General features: G+C 33.3%; 2 protein-coding genes across 2 annotated transcripts; one reads left to right on the plus strand and one right to left on the minus strand.

Moving 5' to 3' along the window:
* Positions 1–2,070: 2,070 nt before the first annotated feature.
* Positions 2,071–5,109, plus strand: LOC123198390 (aquaporin NIP2-2-like). The gene is made up of 5 exons (XM_044613091.1): positions 2,071–2,288; positions 2,460–2,684; positions 3,859–4,053; positions 4,156–4,217; positions 4,696–5,109. The coding sequence occupies exons 1-5, from the start codon at positions 2,088–2,090 to the stop codon at positions 4,946–4,948; spliced, it is 936 nt and encodes a 311-aa protein (XP_044469026.1). The 5' UTR covers positions 2,071–2,087; the 3' UTR covers positions 4,949–5,109.
* Positions 5,110–5,257: 148 nt separating this feature from the next.
* LOC123198389 (structural maintenance of chromosomes protein 4) lies at positions 5,258–14,186 on the minus strand. Its single transcript, XM_044613090.1, has 28 exons — positions 14,013–14,186; positions 13,318–13,407; positions 13,105–13,206; positions 12,686–12,862; positions 12,470–12,600; positions 11,935–12,013; positions 11,698–11,855; positions 11,534–11,609; positions 11,216–11,344; positions 11,003–11,147; positions 10,314–10,444; positions 10,050–10,202; positions 9,764–9,953; positions 9,288–9,421; positions 8,693–8,851; positions 8,295–8,603; positions 8,025–8,201; positions 7,845–7,928; positions 7,563–7,772; positions 7,378–7,467; positions 7,164–7,285; positions 6,922–7,077; positions 6,698–6,805; positions 6,534–6,594; positions 6,097–6,231; positions 5,892–5,979; positions 5,715–5,787; positions 5,258–5,629 (listed from the first exon to the last, which is right to left on the minus strand). Exons 1-28 carry the CDS (start codon positions 14,136–14,138, stop codon positions 5,506–5,508), a joined length of 3,717 nt encoding a protein of 1,238 aa, XP_044469025.1. The 5' UTR covers positions 14,139–14,186; the 3' UTR covers positions 5,258–5,505.
* Between the last annotated feature and the right edge of the window lie 1,264 nt (positions 14,187–15,450).

The following is a 15,450-nucleotide window of genomic DNA, read 5'->3' on the forward strand; positions in this document are numbered from 1 at the left end:
AACCTAAAATTAGTCAGTTGGCCTTCCCATGGTGCCCAATTTGAAAAATTGTTCTTTCTCTATCCCCTAGTGCCTCACTACCATTTCTAGTTAGTTCATACAAACCAGTTTGGATTAAATAACATAGAAATATGAAGCTTATAATGTGAACCACACAAGTGTCATATATAGTGGGAGAATGCTGAAAATTTTGTCAGTGCGAGGATCGGCTTCACTGAAAAGCACTTTAAAATTGGTTTCATGGACCTCTTGAATCTTTAACCAAATGGAATATTGAAGCCAGAGTGATAGAGATAGGTGTTGGTACCAATTTGCAATGGTTGAATCTTGAAATATTGGTCACTTACAGCCAATTTTTTTTTTCTTTTTTACTATCTTATATTATTATTATTATATTCGCTAAATATTTTTATGAAGTTTCTACTGAAATCCCACCAAAATTTTCCCTTTTTTTCTCAAAAAAAACAAATTATAAAAACATAAAATTATGTTAGTCATTATTCTTCATAAGAAGTTTGGGGCTCATGTGTTTTTGGGCCTTAAGAAGCCCCCTGAATCATCAAATATGTTTGGGTTTGATTTCAACAAACTCAACTACTAAATCAAATTAAATTATTCAATTATATAATGATATATCAGTTTATTTATATTTATTAATAATTATCATTTGTTCAAGTTATATAATACATTTATATAAATAATTTATGGGGCGAATATTCGATACATCCATCTCATCTGATGCTAACATTATTCAAATTCTAATAGCAAGTTGTCCTAATAATAGATTCCGTTGACAAATTTGTTTCATTGGTATTATTATAAATGATTATGTTATACATATAAATGGTTTATATAATTTGATTTATACAAACTGGTACGACATTACATAATATTCCCTATAATAAATACAGGCGTGATTTAACATTTGTGACTTGAGTATGGTCTAAGTTTAATAATACAGACGCAATACAAAACTTAGTGGTGAAAAATTGAGAGGCGTATGTGGAATGACAGCGAAATTGAATTATGCTAGTGGGAGTAGGCATTTCTAGTAGAAATTGGTGAGGCCTTTCTGATGGAGATGGGTCACGGGTTCCCATAAACCCAATTAAAATTTAGCCTAATTTGGTCCTACAAAGATTCAGTCAATATAAAGTTTAAGTATAAGAAAGACTTCAACCTACGATTGGCAGGTTGGGAGGCTCAAGATAATGTTCAATATTTATTTAATTCATATATGTATATAAGAAACTCATTTTAAGATGTATACGATGTCGATATTACTAATTAACTACTTGGGGAACTTAAGAATCGAATCTTTGATCGAGTCAAGACTAATTTTAAATCTAAAGTTTTGGTTTGATTGGATTCGATTAAATCCGTAAATTATTTGGTACGGCAAAAAAAATTTCATAAACAATAAAAATAATATTATGTGTATAAATAATATATATAAATAATAATACATTATTATATGATTTGATAATTTTAAATTTAAAATAAAATAATATTTAATCATATAATAATATATTATTATCTATATATAAAATTATGTATAGTATACATATACAGTTTTATTAACTCATTAATAGTTGCTTATGATGATAATAGAATAATATAATTGTGATTTAAGATAAGAAATTCCATTCGTGTGTAGATCTTTATCATACATAATATTTAATTAAAAAAATAAGTAAAAAGATGGACCGGCCCTTTGGTATCTAATACTTTTAAAATTGGATGCTCTTTTCACCTACATCTTGAGGGTTAAAAATGAATAAATCTGGGTTCGAGCCAACCGACTTTGAGATTTGTTTGAGTTTGAATTGAATATATACTTAATTTGAGTTTGATTTGTTAGAGTTAGTATATATTATTATCAGTTGATAGTATTGTCAGATAAATTAACAATATCATTAACAAGATAAATAATATCATTAAATAAATAAATAAGTCAGTTTTAACTCAAATTATTAAATTAAAACTCTAACTCAAAGTTAACTCATGTGTTCGAAACAGATCCACCCAACCCATATAATTGAGTGAACCCTCCACTATAAATATGTCACCTTTCCAGCAAATAAATCATGCCATCTCCCTCCTTCAATATCCTCATTCATATTCTATACTTTGCTTCTTTATTTCAGCCCAGAGAAATGGCCACAACGGGTCCAAATCTCAACCAGACAAACCATGATGAGGTTGCTTTTCCAGAAAACCCTCAATCTCACAAACTCAACCTCTCCCTACTTTGGCACAAAAATTACCCACCGGGTTTTCTCACTAAGGTATATATATCTCCACCAAAAATATGAATATATATATATATATATATATATATATATATATATATATATATATATATATATATATATATATATATACATGAATATATACATATATAAAAAAAAACTTTTAAACCCACATGCATAATGAAGAGTTTAGAGTAATATGTGCAGGTGTTCGCAGAGATTATAGCCACGTACCTGTTGGTGTTTATGACATGTGGATCAGCGGCTCTGAGTGGGAGTGATGAACGGAAAGTTTCGCAGCTGGGGGCGTCGGTGGCCGGTGGCCTCATTGTGACTGTGATGATCTATGCAGTTGGCCACATCTCCGGTGCCCACATGAACCCTGCTGTGACTACAGGTTTTGCAGCCGGCGGGCACTTTCCCTGGAAACAAGTATGTACAATTCAATGGCTTAGTTTCTGACATTTCCAGGCATTTTTCATGGCAATAGATGCATAAAATTAATAATTTAAAAGCATGAACTGAATAAACAAAATTGATTATTTTTAGGTTTCATAGGTGAAAATTTAATGTAATATTGTGTTGCCTTGCATGTAATACATATGGTGCCAGGCACATGATATTCAATTACAGGTGGGTCTATTGGACCACAAGCCATAGCTATAGCCCATGAGGTGGCATGGTCTGAGCCTCGCGATTTGCTAACCGACCTTGCCTGGTCACCACAGAATGAGATTTTTAGAAGACATAATATGCAAAAATGAAAGCTACTATTCATAATCAAAATCAAACAATATGTCACATTTCACATGTTTTCTCTTTGAAACCACTAATAGACCCATTTTAAATGGAAAAAAATATTACATGAGAACGCACAAATATATAAAATAATACTAAATATATTAACCAATGATTAATAAAATATAAAAATAATTAATATATTATTATATAATTATATAATTTAAAAAATCACACGACCCACATCACATCAGTCTAATAATACTCATATGTTAGTGCTAAAAGTGCTATACAAATAACTAATAATTAATCGGATTTATATTATTATTAAGAATAGCTTTTGTGAAAGTATATATGTGTGATCTAGAACAATATGAACATGTAGCCAAGCGAAACATGATAGGGATCAATAATGGACAAGTCTAAAATTTGTAGGATTCTTAAGAGTTGAATGGTACAAAAAATATCAAAGGTTTTCTTATTGTTATATGATAAATTATTTTCATTTTATAAATAAAAAATTATATTCACTGGCTAACAATAGATATAAATACAAATATAAATATTAAAATGTCATTATATAATTAAAAATTATTTGACCTCTAATTCAAAAATATCTCGTCATAAAAATTTGTACTGAAATATAAGTAATATATGAATTATTGTTGCCCATTATTTCATGTAGGCCTACTGTTTCAGTAATGTGCCCCAACCCCCAGTTCAGTTCAGGTTCTACGGTCAATAATGAAAATGGACCCATTTCAATTGACCCATCCCCGACTTAGAGCATGCAAAATTCAATTTCAGTATTTACTTTTATAAAAGCAGTTCATAAAACAATATTGAACGTCTATCTTATTTTTTGCAGGTGCCATTTTATGCAGCAGCACAGTTTACCGGGGCAATTTCAGCTGCAATGACGTTGAGAGAACTACTGCACCCAATCACACAGCTTGGCACAACATCACCTTCAGGAACAAACCTCCAAGCTCTGATCATGGAAATAGTTGTAACATTTTCTATGATGTTCGTTGCCTCAGCTGTTTCAACTGATGCCAAAGCTGTAAAATACCAAAACTCCCGTTTTGATTCAATATTTTCAAAAGAATTTTTATGTATAGTATAGAATTCACAAGAGTTCTGATTAACTGTTTTCATCTTGCAGACAGGAGAGCTTGCAGGTGTTGCAGTCGGTTCTGCAGTGTGCATAACATCTATCTTAGCGGGGTAAGCAATTTCTAAAGGTCAAATTACTTATTCCCACCCAAGGTATAATGAAAACCCATACGACCTCCGTTAACTTTTAAAAACTCAAATACTCATCCCTCCATTAGTTTTGTTTGTTACAATCAGAAATAAAATCATCATTTAAACTAGAGGAAAAACAATTAATTTTTAAAATTAAAAAGTTAAAAAAGAAATCAATTTTTCTTTATTTAAATAAAAATCTCTGAATAATTATTTTATCCTTAATTATAACTGTCAAAATTCATAGATGAATAGATATTTAGATTTTCAAAAGTTAATAGAAATTACTTTGGGTTTTCACTATAACCTGGTGGGAATAAGTCTTTTGGCCATTTCTAAATAACTTGATTCAAATCTGACTTGAAACCAAATCCTGGAACAAATGAACAACTGAACAAAATGAAAGGCAAAAAGATTTGAGATTATGGAAACTATTAAGTTATGGAGTGATCCTCAGGCCAGTATCCGGTGGATCAATGAACCCGGCAAGGACAATAGGACCAGCAATTGCTAGTTCATACTATAAGGGACTCTGGGTGTATTTTCTGGGGCCAGTTATAGGAACAGTTATGGCATCATGGAGTTATAACCTTATTAGGCAGACTGATAAGTCTGCTCAAACACCTTCGTCTTCATTCAAACTTGGCAAAATGAAGCGTAGTGGCACTGATAGACAGCTTTCAAACGGAGACCCTCTTAATGTTGTTTGAAAATATCAACTCTAAAAAGTAGAGGGCATTGTCACTCACCTGCATGTTGAGTTTGAATTTGTCCTTGACAATTCTGTGTAATGTGTATGGCTCTTGTAATATACTGTGCCGACCAGCTGAAATCGAGAAATAAAATAAGCTTGCTATTATGCAGAAAACAATATCAAATATGAATGCAAGAACTAGTTAGAAAGTCTTAAACGAGGACATACCAATTATCCGAACACTTTCTGAACTACAATACCTCTACAGAACATTCAAATTTGCAAATCCTTAGAATAAACAAAATCTTAAATAAGGGATTCAAAGAATTCAAAAGCAATATTAATCCTTCAACATCAATAATGCGTCCTTACACTTACCTTCACCCTCTAGGCAAAATTACATGATTTAGATAAATAAAATCAATGTCGATCATATATATTATATATAACAACTACATGTCTCTACGTGAGTAATAATCATAAGCTTCCACATAGTTGGAAGTTGAGCTTATACAAAGATGATGGCAAGTTGCCATTCCACAATTTTGTATCAGAAGAAACTTGCAAAATGCTTCAAGCAGCTGCATTTTCGCACACTGTGAAACTTCCTGGGTTGATGGTAATGCTCTTGGTGCAATTATCAGTTTTATAGATTCCAACGAGTCGATCCGCCAACTCAAACATGTTGTTCCTCAGGCTGCAGGTGTATTTTACATAATGTAAAAAACAAGTTTGAGCATATATAATGTCTGTTACATAATCAAGAAAGATATCTAACAAACCTTATAATTATGAATTGAGCATCCTTTGTTCGGTCCTTCACATAATGACCAACGATTGAAACATTCTTGAAGTCTGCAACACCATATGAACCATACTAGTAAAGAGAGGCCACAGAGTAAACAGAAGATAATTTTATGAAACAAAAAAATTGACTCGGTTGACTCTGAGAAATGTACCTAGAGCTGCATCAATTTCGTCCATTACATAAAGCGGGGTAGGCTTGTAGTGATGAAGTGCAAAAACGAGAGCTAATGAGCTGAGAGTCTGAACGGTTAAGGCATCAATGTTAGATGTAAAAGTTCTGGATTATGGACAGTCATGCTGACACTAAAAAAAAAAAGCACTAAAACAATTAATAGAGAGAACAAGATCAGAGGTAACCTTTTCGCCACCGGATAAATTTGCAATATTCTTCCAGCTCTTTTTAGGCGGCCTTACGCTGAAAACAACACCCTCTGAGAAAGGATCCAGAGAGTCTACCAGTTCAAGTTCAGCATCACCTCCCAGAGTGATCATCTGCAGCAAGCTCATTAAATAGACAAGTTACAAACATTAATAGGAATAAGCAGACACACTGGGGGTAAAAACTGAGCCTGACTCCAGAAAAAAAGTTGAGAAAGCCTAATTTATTGCAATGAGCAAGAAACATCCAAAAAGACTTCAGCAAAAGCAGTAGTGGAGTTTGTAAACTGCCAGCAATGTCACCAATTCTATATTTGACTAAAATCTATTAAATAGATAGTCAAATGATTTTATATAGAAACTGACATGTCAACAGAAGAAAAATTGTAATGGGAGAAAGAGAGAGAGTTCCAAACCTGATACATTTCCTTCAACTTTAAAGATATTGCATTAAATCCAGCCATGAATTCATCCAACCTAAGATTAAGTGATAACATTCAACTGAGTAAGAAATGATCCCTTTCAAACAAGGAGAAAAACGAGTATGTAAAGGCAAATATAGTATGTACAGAATCCATGCCTTCTCTTTCTCCATTCATCATACTGTTTTTTTATATCATCACGTTGTTGAGTGATTGTGGTAAGATCCTCCACACGTTCATTATACAATGAAACTTTTCTCCGATACCTATAAAAAGGGTAGTTTTAATAGAGATACAAGGAAAATACAAAAAAATGGAAACATTTTAATTAAGCTAGAGATTTTTTTTTTTTTGGATAGGAAACAAACTAGATAATCCATACTCTGATATTGAATCAAGATTTGGATTCATCTCTTTCAGTTGTGCTTCCAACAATGCTACCATTTCAAGTGCCCTTTTTAGGTCACAGGCCTCAGTTGGAGTCCCATCTGTCAGGGTAGCTTGAAGCTTTTCAGGGTCCACTAAATCTTTCTGAATTCTACAACGAATGACATACAACGTCAAGCATGCTCCAAAGTAAAAAATAAACCGTCACCATATTTAATATCAAACAAACCAACATACTGTTCCAAATGCTTCACAATAGCCATCTGCAAGTCATTAAGTCGCTTATTATAACCCTTGCCCTTCATTTCTAGTTCTTTATATGATCTTTTCAGGTCTTGTAATTTATAATCAGCATCAACCTGTGTTATAAGCAAAATGTTAACATTACGGAAACAAGCAAGAACCAAAAACTAAAAGAAGAAACAAACATATGAATTTATTCACACTGTACCTCTGATGCACGCAACTCATCCACAATTTTCTTCACTTTTTCATAATCCCTCTTCGCGTTATCCAACACATCTTTATGTTGGTCAATCAACTGTAGAAAAGATGAAAAACAATCACATAACAACAACAGAACCAATCCTTGTATCAAATTACTAAAAGGGATAAAAAAAAGAAAAATGGTTAAACCTTCTGTGTATTTTTATAATTCTCTTGAACAGTAAAGGCCTTCTGTTCTATTTCTTTAAAAATTTCTCGCATTTTTTCCTTCTCTTCTGTAAGCCGATCTTTCTCCTTCCTGGCATCTTCAATCCCCTTCGTCAGCTTCTTTATCATTTTCTGTCCGGTCTCTCTAAGAACTTTATGACGGTTGATCTCAGTGTTATTTTTGTCAATATCCTGAGTGTGACGAATAAATCAATATGCGCTACATTTACCATAATAAGAAGCTTTAAGTAGAGAATAACTTACCGACTGGATCTTAGAGACCTTTTCCTTTTGTGCTTTCAGCTTTTCACCACCAGCGTTTTCTATTTTGCTTTGAAGCTCCAAAGCCTGAAACAGCCCAAAGAAAGAATATCCAGCGAATTGAGTAATCAAACTAGAAAGGATTTTTTTACATATCTTGATTCTATGAATTCCCATACCCACCTTCTCCTTCAGCTTTTTAGAGCCCTGTATAAGTTTATCAATCTCTGCTTCTTCTGCAGAAATAATGTTCTTGAGTTCCTCAAGTCTATCAGTCTCATCCTTCTTTGGTTTTGATGCAGCCTCCAAGGATCCAAGTTGTTTTTCAAGATAACCATATTGCGTTCTTAAACTTTCAATCTATTTGATAGGAAAAAAATATATGAATAGTATCAAATCCACTTTAATATATAACCAAAATAAATCATGGTTGATCAAATAACTGAACTAAACCTCTTTCTGGCTTTTGGCTAACTCCATCTCCAAGAGTGCAACTTCTTTTTCTGAGGCTTGGTAATTCCTCACGGCATCAGAAATTCTATGGCGAATGCTATTTAATTTCTCAACCATAGAGGACAGTTCCATCTCAGCACTTGCAATAGCTTCAGCAGACACGCTGGTGGGTCGAATGGACGTCCCCATCTTACCTCCACGTGGCTTACTTCCCCCGCCACTCATAGTTCCAGATTTTTCAAAAAGGGCTCCATCCAGGGTTACCACTCGTCGAAATTCTTTGTTTCCGCCATATGCAATGCGTGTGGCCTAAATTGGAGAAGAAAAGCAATTAACAAACCAAACCAAACCAAAATTAACTTTTAACATGTGAGTTTGTGTGTGAACTAATATTCTACCTGATCAAGATCCTTCACTACAACAGTATTTCCAAGTGCGGCATAGAAAGCAAGTTTCATTCTTTCATCCCGAACTTTAATTAAGTCAAAGAGACGTGGAACTCCCTCTGGAGTGCTTACATTCTCCTTTAACTTAGGCAAAAGGTGGACTTGTTTCTCCTGTATGAAAAAACAAAAAAAATTAATTCATAGGTCTATGTATTACAGTTCTAATGCTTAACCACTTGCTGTGAGAACATTTTAGTTGCCAAACTTAATGAATTACTAATCTAGAGATCCTATAATTTATGAATTTTGTCACCTTTTCATCACTGCTGAAATTATCTTTTCTACATATGCAATGCTTGTTCAATCAATTCATTCTTCTACACAATACATTCCTTAGTACGCCATATAGTTTTTACGACTTCATTCATGCGTAAGTAATTCAAAGTTCAGGAAACAGAAGGAAACAATTCTATGAATACAGAATTGTATAACTGTAACAACCAATAGTTTGGCAGATTTACAACCTCATCTGTGTGATAATAAATTAATGTAACTGTTGGCAGATAATTATGCAAGAATTTCCCTTTAAAAAAAAAAGAATTAATACCAATATCATGAATGTTGCAACACCAAGTTTCTCCCTCCGGAGCAGTTCAACACATGCTTGTGCTGCATCGATTGTTTCTACCACAATGTAATCAAGTCCGGGGCATGCTGTTGATACAGCAATATCATATTTTGCTGCAAAGACAAAATCAGGAAAAAATCCAATAACTTGAGCAACGCATGTGCACCAACAATCAAATTAAAAAGGCAGTAAGTTCAGAATCATGATTAGAAACTACAACTAGCATAATTTCCATGAGAATCTCAACTTTGATTAACCTAAATTTATATATCACTCTGTACAAACAAGAAATTGTGGGAATCCAGATGCATTAAAGATTGAACTGGACCAAACTACTATCCGGGTAATTCAATTTGACATCTTGAACTTAAAAAGTCAAGATCTATAATATAGAATATGAACACACAGGAAACATTAGCGAAGACTGTACAGCAATTACAGCAAAGAATGCTCACCATCAATTGCACCTAAATCACCCATTCGGCCATTTATTCCCTGGATTTGATTGGACTCCTTAGCTTGCAGAATTGCTTTTAAAACTGACCCCTGACTCTTTTCAGAATCCATTACAGACTTGAGTTCAGCAAGTTTCTGTCTTGCTGCTTGTTCAAGAGGAATAAGTGCTTCTTGTTCCTTAATGCAATCCTGCAAAAGACTCAAGTGTTTCATGTACCCCATCATAGCAACAGAACAAACTAAAAAGAAATCGTATATTCAAATTATTATCATAAAAAGACTAACTTGTTCCACTTTTCGAGCCTCCAATGCTTCAAGCTTGTTCTTTTCTAAATCACTTTGCATATTTGCAATGGTTGCATTCTTAGTGTTGATCCTTTTCAATATGTCATCCATTTGCTTTTGAGCATCTTCAAAAGCTACACAAGCAGCTTCATGCTAAACAGTCATAAGGAACATCCATTCAATTATCTGTACTTATCCCCTCCTTTAGTTCTTCATAACTTTTTTAATATTAGTTAAAAATTCACAAATAATACACCAGCACACCTTATCACTTAGTAGTTTGTTTTCAGTACATGCAACTTCAAGTTTTCCCTTGTGTACAATCAACTCTTTTTCCCAAGGTTCTAATTTTGCACGAACTGTTGTGAGCTCAGAGCGGTACTTCTCAGCTTCATCTGCTTGTCAGTAAATCAAAATTAAGTAGATTAGATGCACACTGTCTACAAGATGTCAACAATGGAAATTTGGAAAACAAAGAAATCATAACATAATGCAGTTCTAATGCAAAGTATGCATCATATGAACCATAAAAGTGTTGCTACTGAAACCATTAACCATACATTTTGCATGATACATCGTACCTTAGAAATTGAATATGAAAAAACCAAAAGCCTAATACAATAAATTAAACTTAAAATTTGAACTATACTAACACATGGTATCCAAACAACTCGAGCATCAAGTAAAGTTTAACAGATATGATAGTACATTTAAAAACCTGATTTAAGCAAACTCACTATTAACCACCCAAAGGTTGCAAAATAAAAATGGGGATTGAAATCTCTTGGATTAACATAGACTAAACGAAATTTTTTTATGAAATGTATATGTAAGAAAAATATGCATTACAGTTGTAAAGGTTGACATTCAGTATCATATTTAAAACTAGAATCAGCAACGCTGTAACACTTGAAAAATCGTAAAGTTACAGCAAAAAATATCAGTAAAAGTACCTTTGGCATTCTCCTTAATCTCCTCCAGGATCTTCTCTTCCTCTGCTAAAAGCTTTTGCAGATTTGGAATGCTATCTTCAAGTTTTGGGATCAGGTTTGTTGAGTTCTCACAGTCCTTTGTTAAGTCATCAATCTTTGAAGAATCCTGCCAGTGCAAGCCAAAGTAAGATTCAGTATTTATACAATCCCAATAAGTCATCCTTTTTCCATTACCTTTTCAAGTTTATCTTCAAGTTTCTTGATCTTTTGCTTCATGTGTTTCAAATCTTCCCGATATTTAACATCCTGCCTTTCGAACTCTTTAAACTCTTCCTTACAAACTCTAAGATCTTTATCAAGCTCCTAATGTTCAAGGAAAGAATAAAACTTCATTATTCTGATAAACACAAAAAAAATTTAGTGAAATCAACAGAATGACATAAGATTTATAAATGCAAACTCCCCTTCAGTAAATGACATATTAAGCATCTGAAGCAGGGCAACAATTACTTCAAGTAATTATTTTGACAGCGGATGGAAAGTAATGCTAACCTCTTGTCTCTTCATATATTTATTGTGCACAAATTCTAGCTCCTTGAGTGTTTTATTGTTATCTTGGATTTTCTCCCTAGAATGAGATGTCAAAAACTTCATTACATGAAGTTTTCAGTGGTAAAAGCACTATGTTTCCCAACACTTGTGAGGATGAAAATTACCTTTCATTTTTAAGATTTTCTTCTAATTTGGACACTTTTTCCTGCAGATCAACCATTTTCTGACTAGTATCTTCAGACGCCAAGTTTGTGGCTTTCTCTTGCCATTTTAAGAGCAACAACTCTTTCAGCATAGAGGCTTCTGCTTCATTCTTCACATCCTGTTCCATCAGAATACATTGAGAGTTTGGTTGAACATTTGCAAACATGAAGTACAAATTCACAAAAACACATACATACCTCCAAGCTATCTCTATCTTTCTCTGCTAACTTAACCATTTGAACAACACCAGATCGCTTCTCATTGAGAGATTCAAGTCTATAAGAGAATAAGAACAAAATACACAGATTGTGAGACATATGACATTATATAATAACAGAGAAAGATCAAATTTTCCTTTCAACATTCTTGTAGTGAAAAAATTTTAGGCCATCTGTAACCAAAGTCCAAAATATATAGAATTCATATTTGAAGCCTTACATACCATCTAGTTGTAATTAAGAGCAGAATATGTACTAGATGTTTCAATTCAAACATTCTTAAGTATTTTCTGCATTTTCTACTAATATAACACCTATTTCCATGGTAAACTATCCTCTCTTTTTTTCTGAGCTTTTAATAGCAGCATTTATTTACCATGAAAACAAAAGCTAAGTTTTCCTAGTACTCCGAAAAAATTAATGCACATCATGTTTGTTTTCCAAGTATTAATGAATGATGAAAGCTTGTAGAGGGTAAACTTTCTACAAATTAGCCTGCAGGAAAAGTACTCACTCCTTATAAGACTCATCTATTTTCTCAACGTATTTGTTAGTTCCAATGATGTCTTCAAGATATTCAAGAAAGCCCTCATCATGTGGCCCTTGAGCTTTTGGCTTCATCAATGAAATCTGTTCCACTTCACCCTGATAAAAACAGAAAACTAAAGTCTATAGACTAGTAAAACAACTTTCTGACTCAAAATAGAAATACTACTCAGCAATTCTGTACCTGAAGAATCAGGAAACGGTTGTTGTCCAGGTCAACCCCTTTCCCTTTCAGTTTCTTAGTAACTTCAGTAAAATTACTTGGGCGATCATTAATGTAATACTTAGAGGAGTTATCACGGAAAGCAATACGGGTAATTACAAAATCACTTCCAGGGACAGCCTCATATGTTCCATCATCCTGTGTTTGCAAAAACACTCACATCAGAAAACTTAAATTGGTAAGTTACTTCAAAACTTTCTTGATGACTGCAAATGAAAACACTAAGATTTCACATCTAAATTTTAGCATTCTTTCTATTGAATGCCACAGCAAAAAGACAGCTAAGCTCAGTCAAGCCTCACAAACAACAGAATCAATTGCATAATAGCAACCAAATGAACAATTAAGAGCAACCAATTAAGAAAGACTAGATATATTACCAAATCAACAATTTCCTGAAACTGAACAGAAACACCAGCACTATCTAGATTCTGATGATTTGTGGAATTATGAATAAGCTCTGAAACTTTGTTAAGCCTCATCTGCACAATCAAAAACATAATCTTAATCCTGTATTAGTGCAACATTATTTTGCCAATAAAGACGAGAAAAACATTCGAAAACACAACATAAAGTATGTCCGTGTAGGAAACCTGCTTGGCTCTTTTCCCAAATACAAAAAGCATCGCATCTATCACATTGCTCTTTCCACTCCCATTCGGTCCAACCACTGCAGAAAAACTCTAACACCAACCAAAAACAAATAAAAAGAATAAGTAGTGACATAACTCAGTGCCTGTAATACTAATAATAAGAATATACAACCAAACTTGTGCGTTTATTTGTTTTTGTAACAGGAAGACGGATGTTCAATTCCCAAATGCCCCGTTTGGCTGCTGAGAAACGGAGAAAGACAATATAGGAAAATCAATGACCTTTCAATTGTCCGCTTAACTGAGCATATAGAGCTAACTATTTACATTTAAAAAATATAAACGAAAGACACATTTGTTAACTCAGCTCAGTATGACCTCAATTTTGCATTTAATTTCTACAAATTTTCTCGGCAGACAAACCGAACCCGGCTTTGAATTAAATAACATGAACGAAACACCTTACTGATAATTCAAATCAATCGACAAGATTCAACACAACCTCAATTTCTTTTCTCGGCAGCCAAACAGAACCATACCTTAAACGAAACGCCTTTACTAATAATTCAAATAGATTTTCTCGGCAACCAAACAGAACCACAACTTTACTAATCACTCAGTTTTGATGGCACAAATCAATTTGACCTGAAATTTTCCTCTTAGAGTCTACAGAAACAAAACGTGCTAGCGCTAACCTTGTGGAAAGGACCGACTCGCTGTTCACCAGCGTAAGATTTGAAGTTCCGCATAACCATTTCTTTGATGAAGAGTCTGGGCCGTTTCCCAGTTCTCTCGCGAACTGAGTCATCTGCCGATCCCATCGCCGTTTTCACGAGTCAACTCAGCCACCCTTCAGTGGAATAGAAAAGCAACTAAAAAAAATCCCTCTATATTTGTTTCGTTTTAAAATTTGGGGGGCGGTTTTTGGCGGGAAAACGAAATCTTGATCAAAAGTTTAAAAGGAGTGGCATATGGGCCGTTAATGGTCTTCACGTATATGGGCTCAGGCCCATTATTTTTGTGGGCTTAGTTTGCCAGGATTCAGACCCATTCCTTTTTATTTAAATTAAATAGATAAATAAATAGTTACTATAAAATGGATTTCTTTTATTCAATTGAAATCTTGACTACATTTATAGCAAAATCTACTCAAATCTGCAATTTCGGAAAGAAATGAGATTTGATTTTGCATTTTGAAAGATTTCTTTAATTATAATGAGTTTTGGATAATCTTAATGCATACAACAATTAGTAAATCTAACTTTCGTGTCTAATTATCATTATTAATGTAAAAAAGTAAATTATTGTCGTGACTCAAGTATTTAAAATTTTTTCCGCATTCGAGAATCTTATTAATGAGTTTGTTGTATTACAATATATTTTTGTTTTTCAATATGACAAACTAGTTTACGAGAAAAAAATCCGATAAATTTATTTTAAGCATAAGTTTAACTACTTCATTTTCTTTTTTTTTTTAATTAGGTAAAAAAATAAATGCATTTTTAAGGCAATTCTATCATTTTCAAGCCATTTTGCCCAATAAAAATTATATAATCAAGAAAAAGCTTTTTGGATGGTAGTTTATTATTTCATCATAAATTCATGTAAAAATATCAATGTATATTTGAGTGTTTTTGAATCATTGTTAATATACAAATTAGTATTTTTATTATTAGAATACGAATCGAGAGTAGATTGAATTTGTTTCGACGCCCACTGGGTTACTTATATGAGATGATAGAGGAGACACAAGGGAGAATTCACAAAGGAAAGTTCCAAAGAGGCATAACCGCAACATTAGCCAGAAGAAAGAGCTTCCGAAAGGGTAACTATGAGGCAGAAACAGCCCCAGTTAGCCCCTATTACGTGTCATAATCTCACACCTTCAGTTACATTCTTAATTCAACTCTGATATATAAGACAGTCTCAAGCTCCATTAATCTGCCCGCATACAAAAACATTAATCCAAGAGAAGAAGAAGAAAGAAGACAACTGATAAGTATTACTACTCTAGCTCTCTTGTTCATTCACTTTTCAAACTGTTTTGATTGTTTTGACACTTCATTTGTATTTGTATGCTTCTTCAATTCAAAGGTGTTCATGGAGTTCTTGCATGCAATGCATTACTTGTTC

The sequence above is a fragment of the Mangifera indica genome, chromosome 15 (genome assembly GCF_011075055.1).
Source record: "Mangifera indica cultivar Alphonso chromosome 15, CATAS_Mindica_2.1, whole genome shotgun sequence".
NCBI lineage: Eukaryota > Viridiplantae > Streptophyta > Magnoliopsida > Sapindales > Anacardiaceae > Mangifera > Mangifera indica.

What these genes read in the sequence shown, in the direction of transcription:
- LOC123198389 (XM_044613090.1), bottom strand. Translation starts at nt 14,138, where the DNA reads ATGGGATCGGCAGATGACTCAGTTCGCGAGAGAACTGGGAAACGGCCC. An exon ending in TGATTTAGGTGCAATTGATG is followed by an intron (nt 9,422 to 9,763) that starts GTGAGCATTCTT and finishes TTGTCTTTGCAG; the next exon opens with CAAAATATGATATTGCTGTA. An exon ending in ATTATAAAAATACACAGAAG is followed by an intron (nt 7,468 to 7,562) that starts GTTTAACCATTT and finishes TCTTTTCTACAG; the next exon opens with TTGATTGACCAACATAAAGA.
- LOC123198390 (XM_044613091.1), top strand. Translation starts at nt 2,088, where the DNA reads ATGCCATCTCCCTCCTTCAATATCCTCATTCATATTCTATACTTTGCT. An exon ending in CACCGGGTTTTCTCACTAAG is followed by an intron (nt 2,289 to 2,459) that starts GTATATATATCT and finishes TAATATGTGCAG; the next exon opens with GTGTTCGCAGAGATTATAGC. An exon ending in ATAACATCTATCTTAGCGGG is followed by an intron (nt 4,218 to 4,695) that starts GTAAGCAATTTC and finishes AGTGATCCTCAG; the next exon opens with GCCAGTATCCGGTGGATCAA.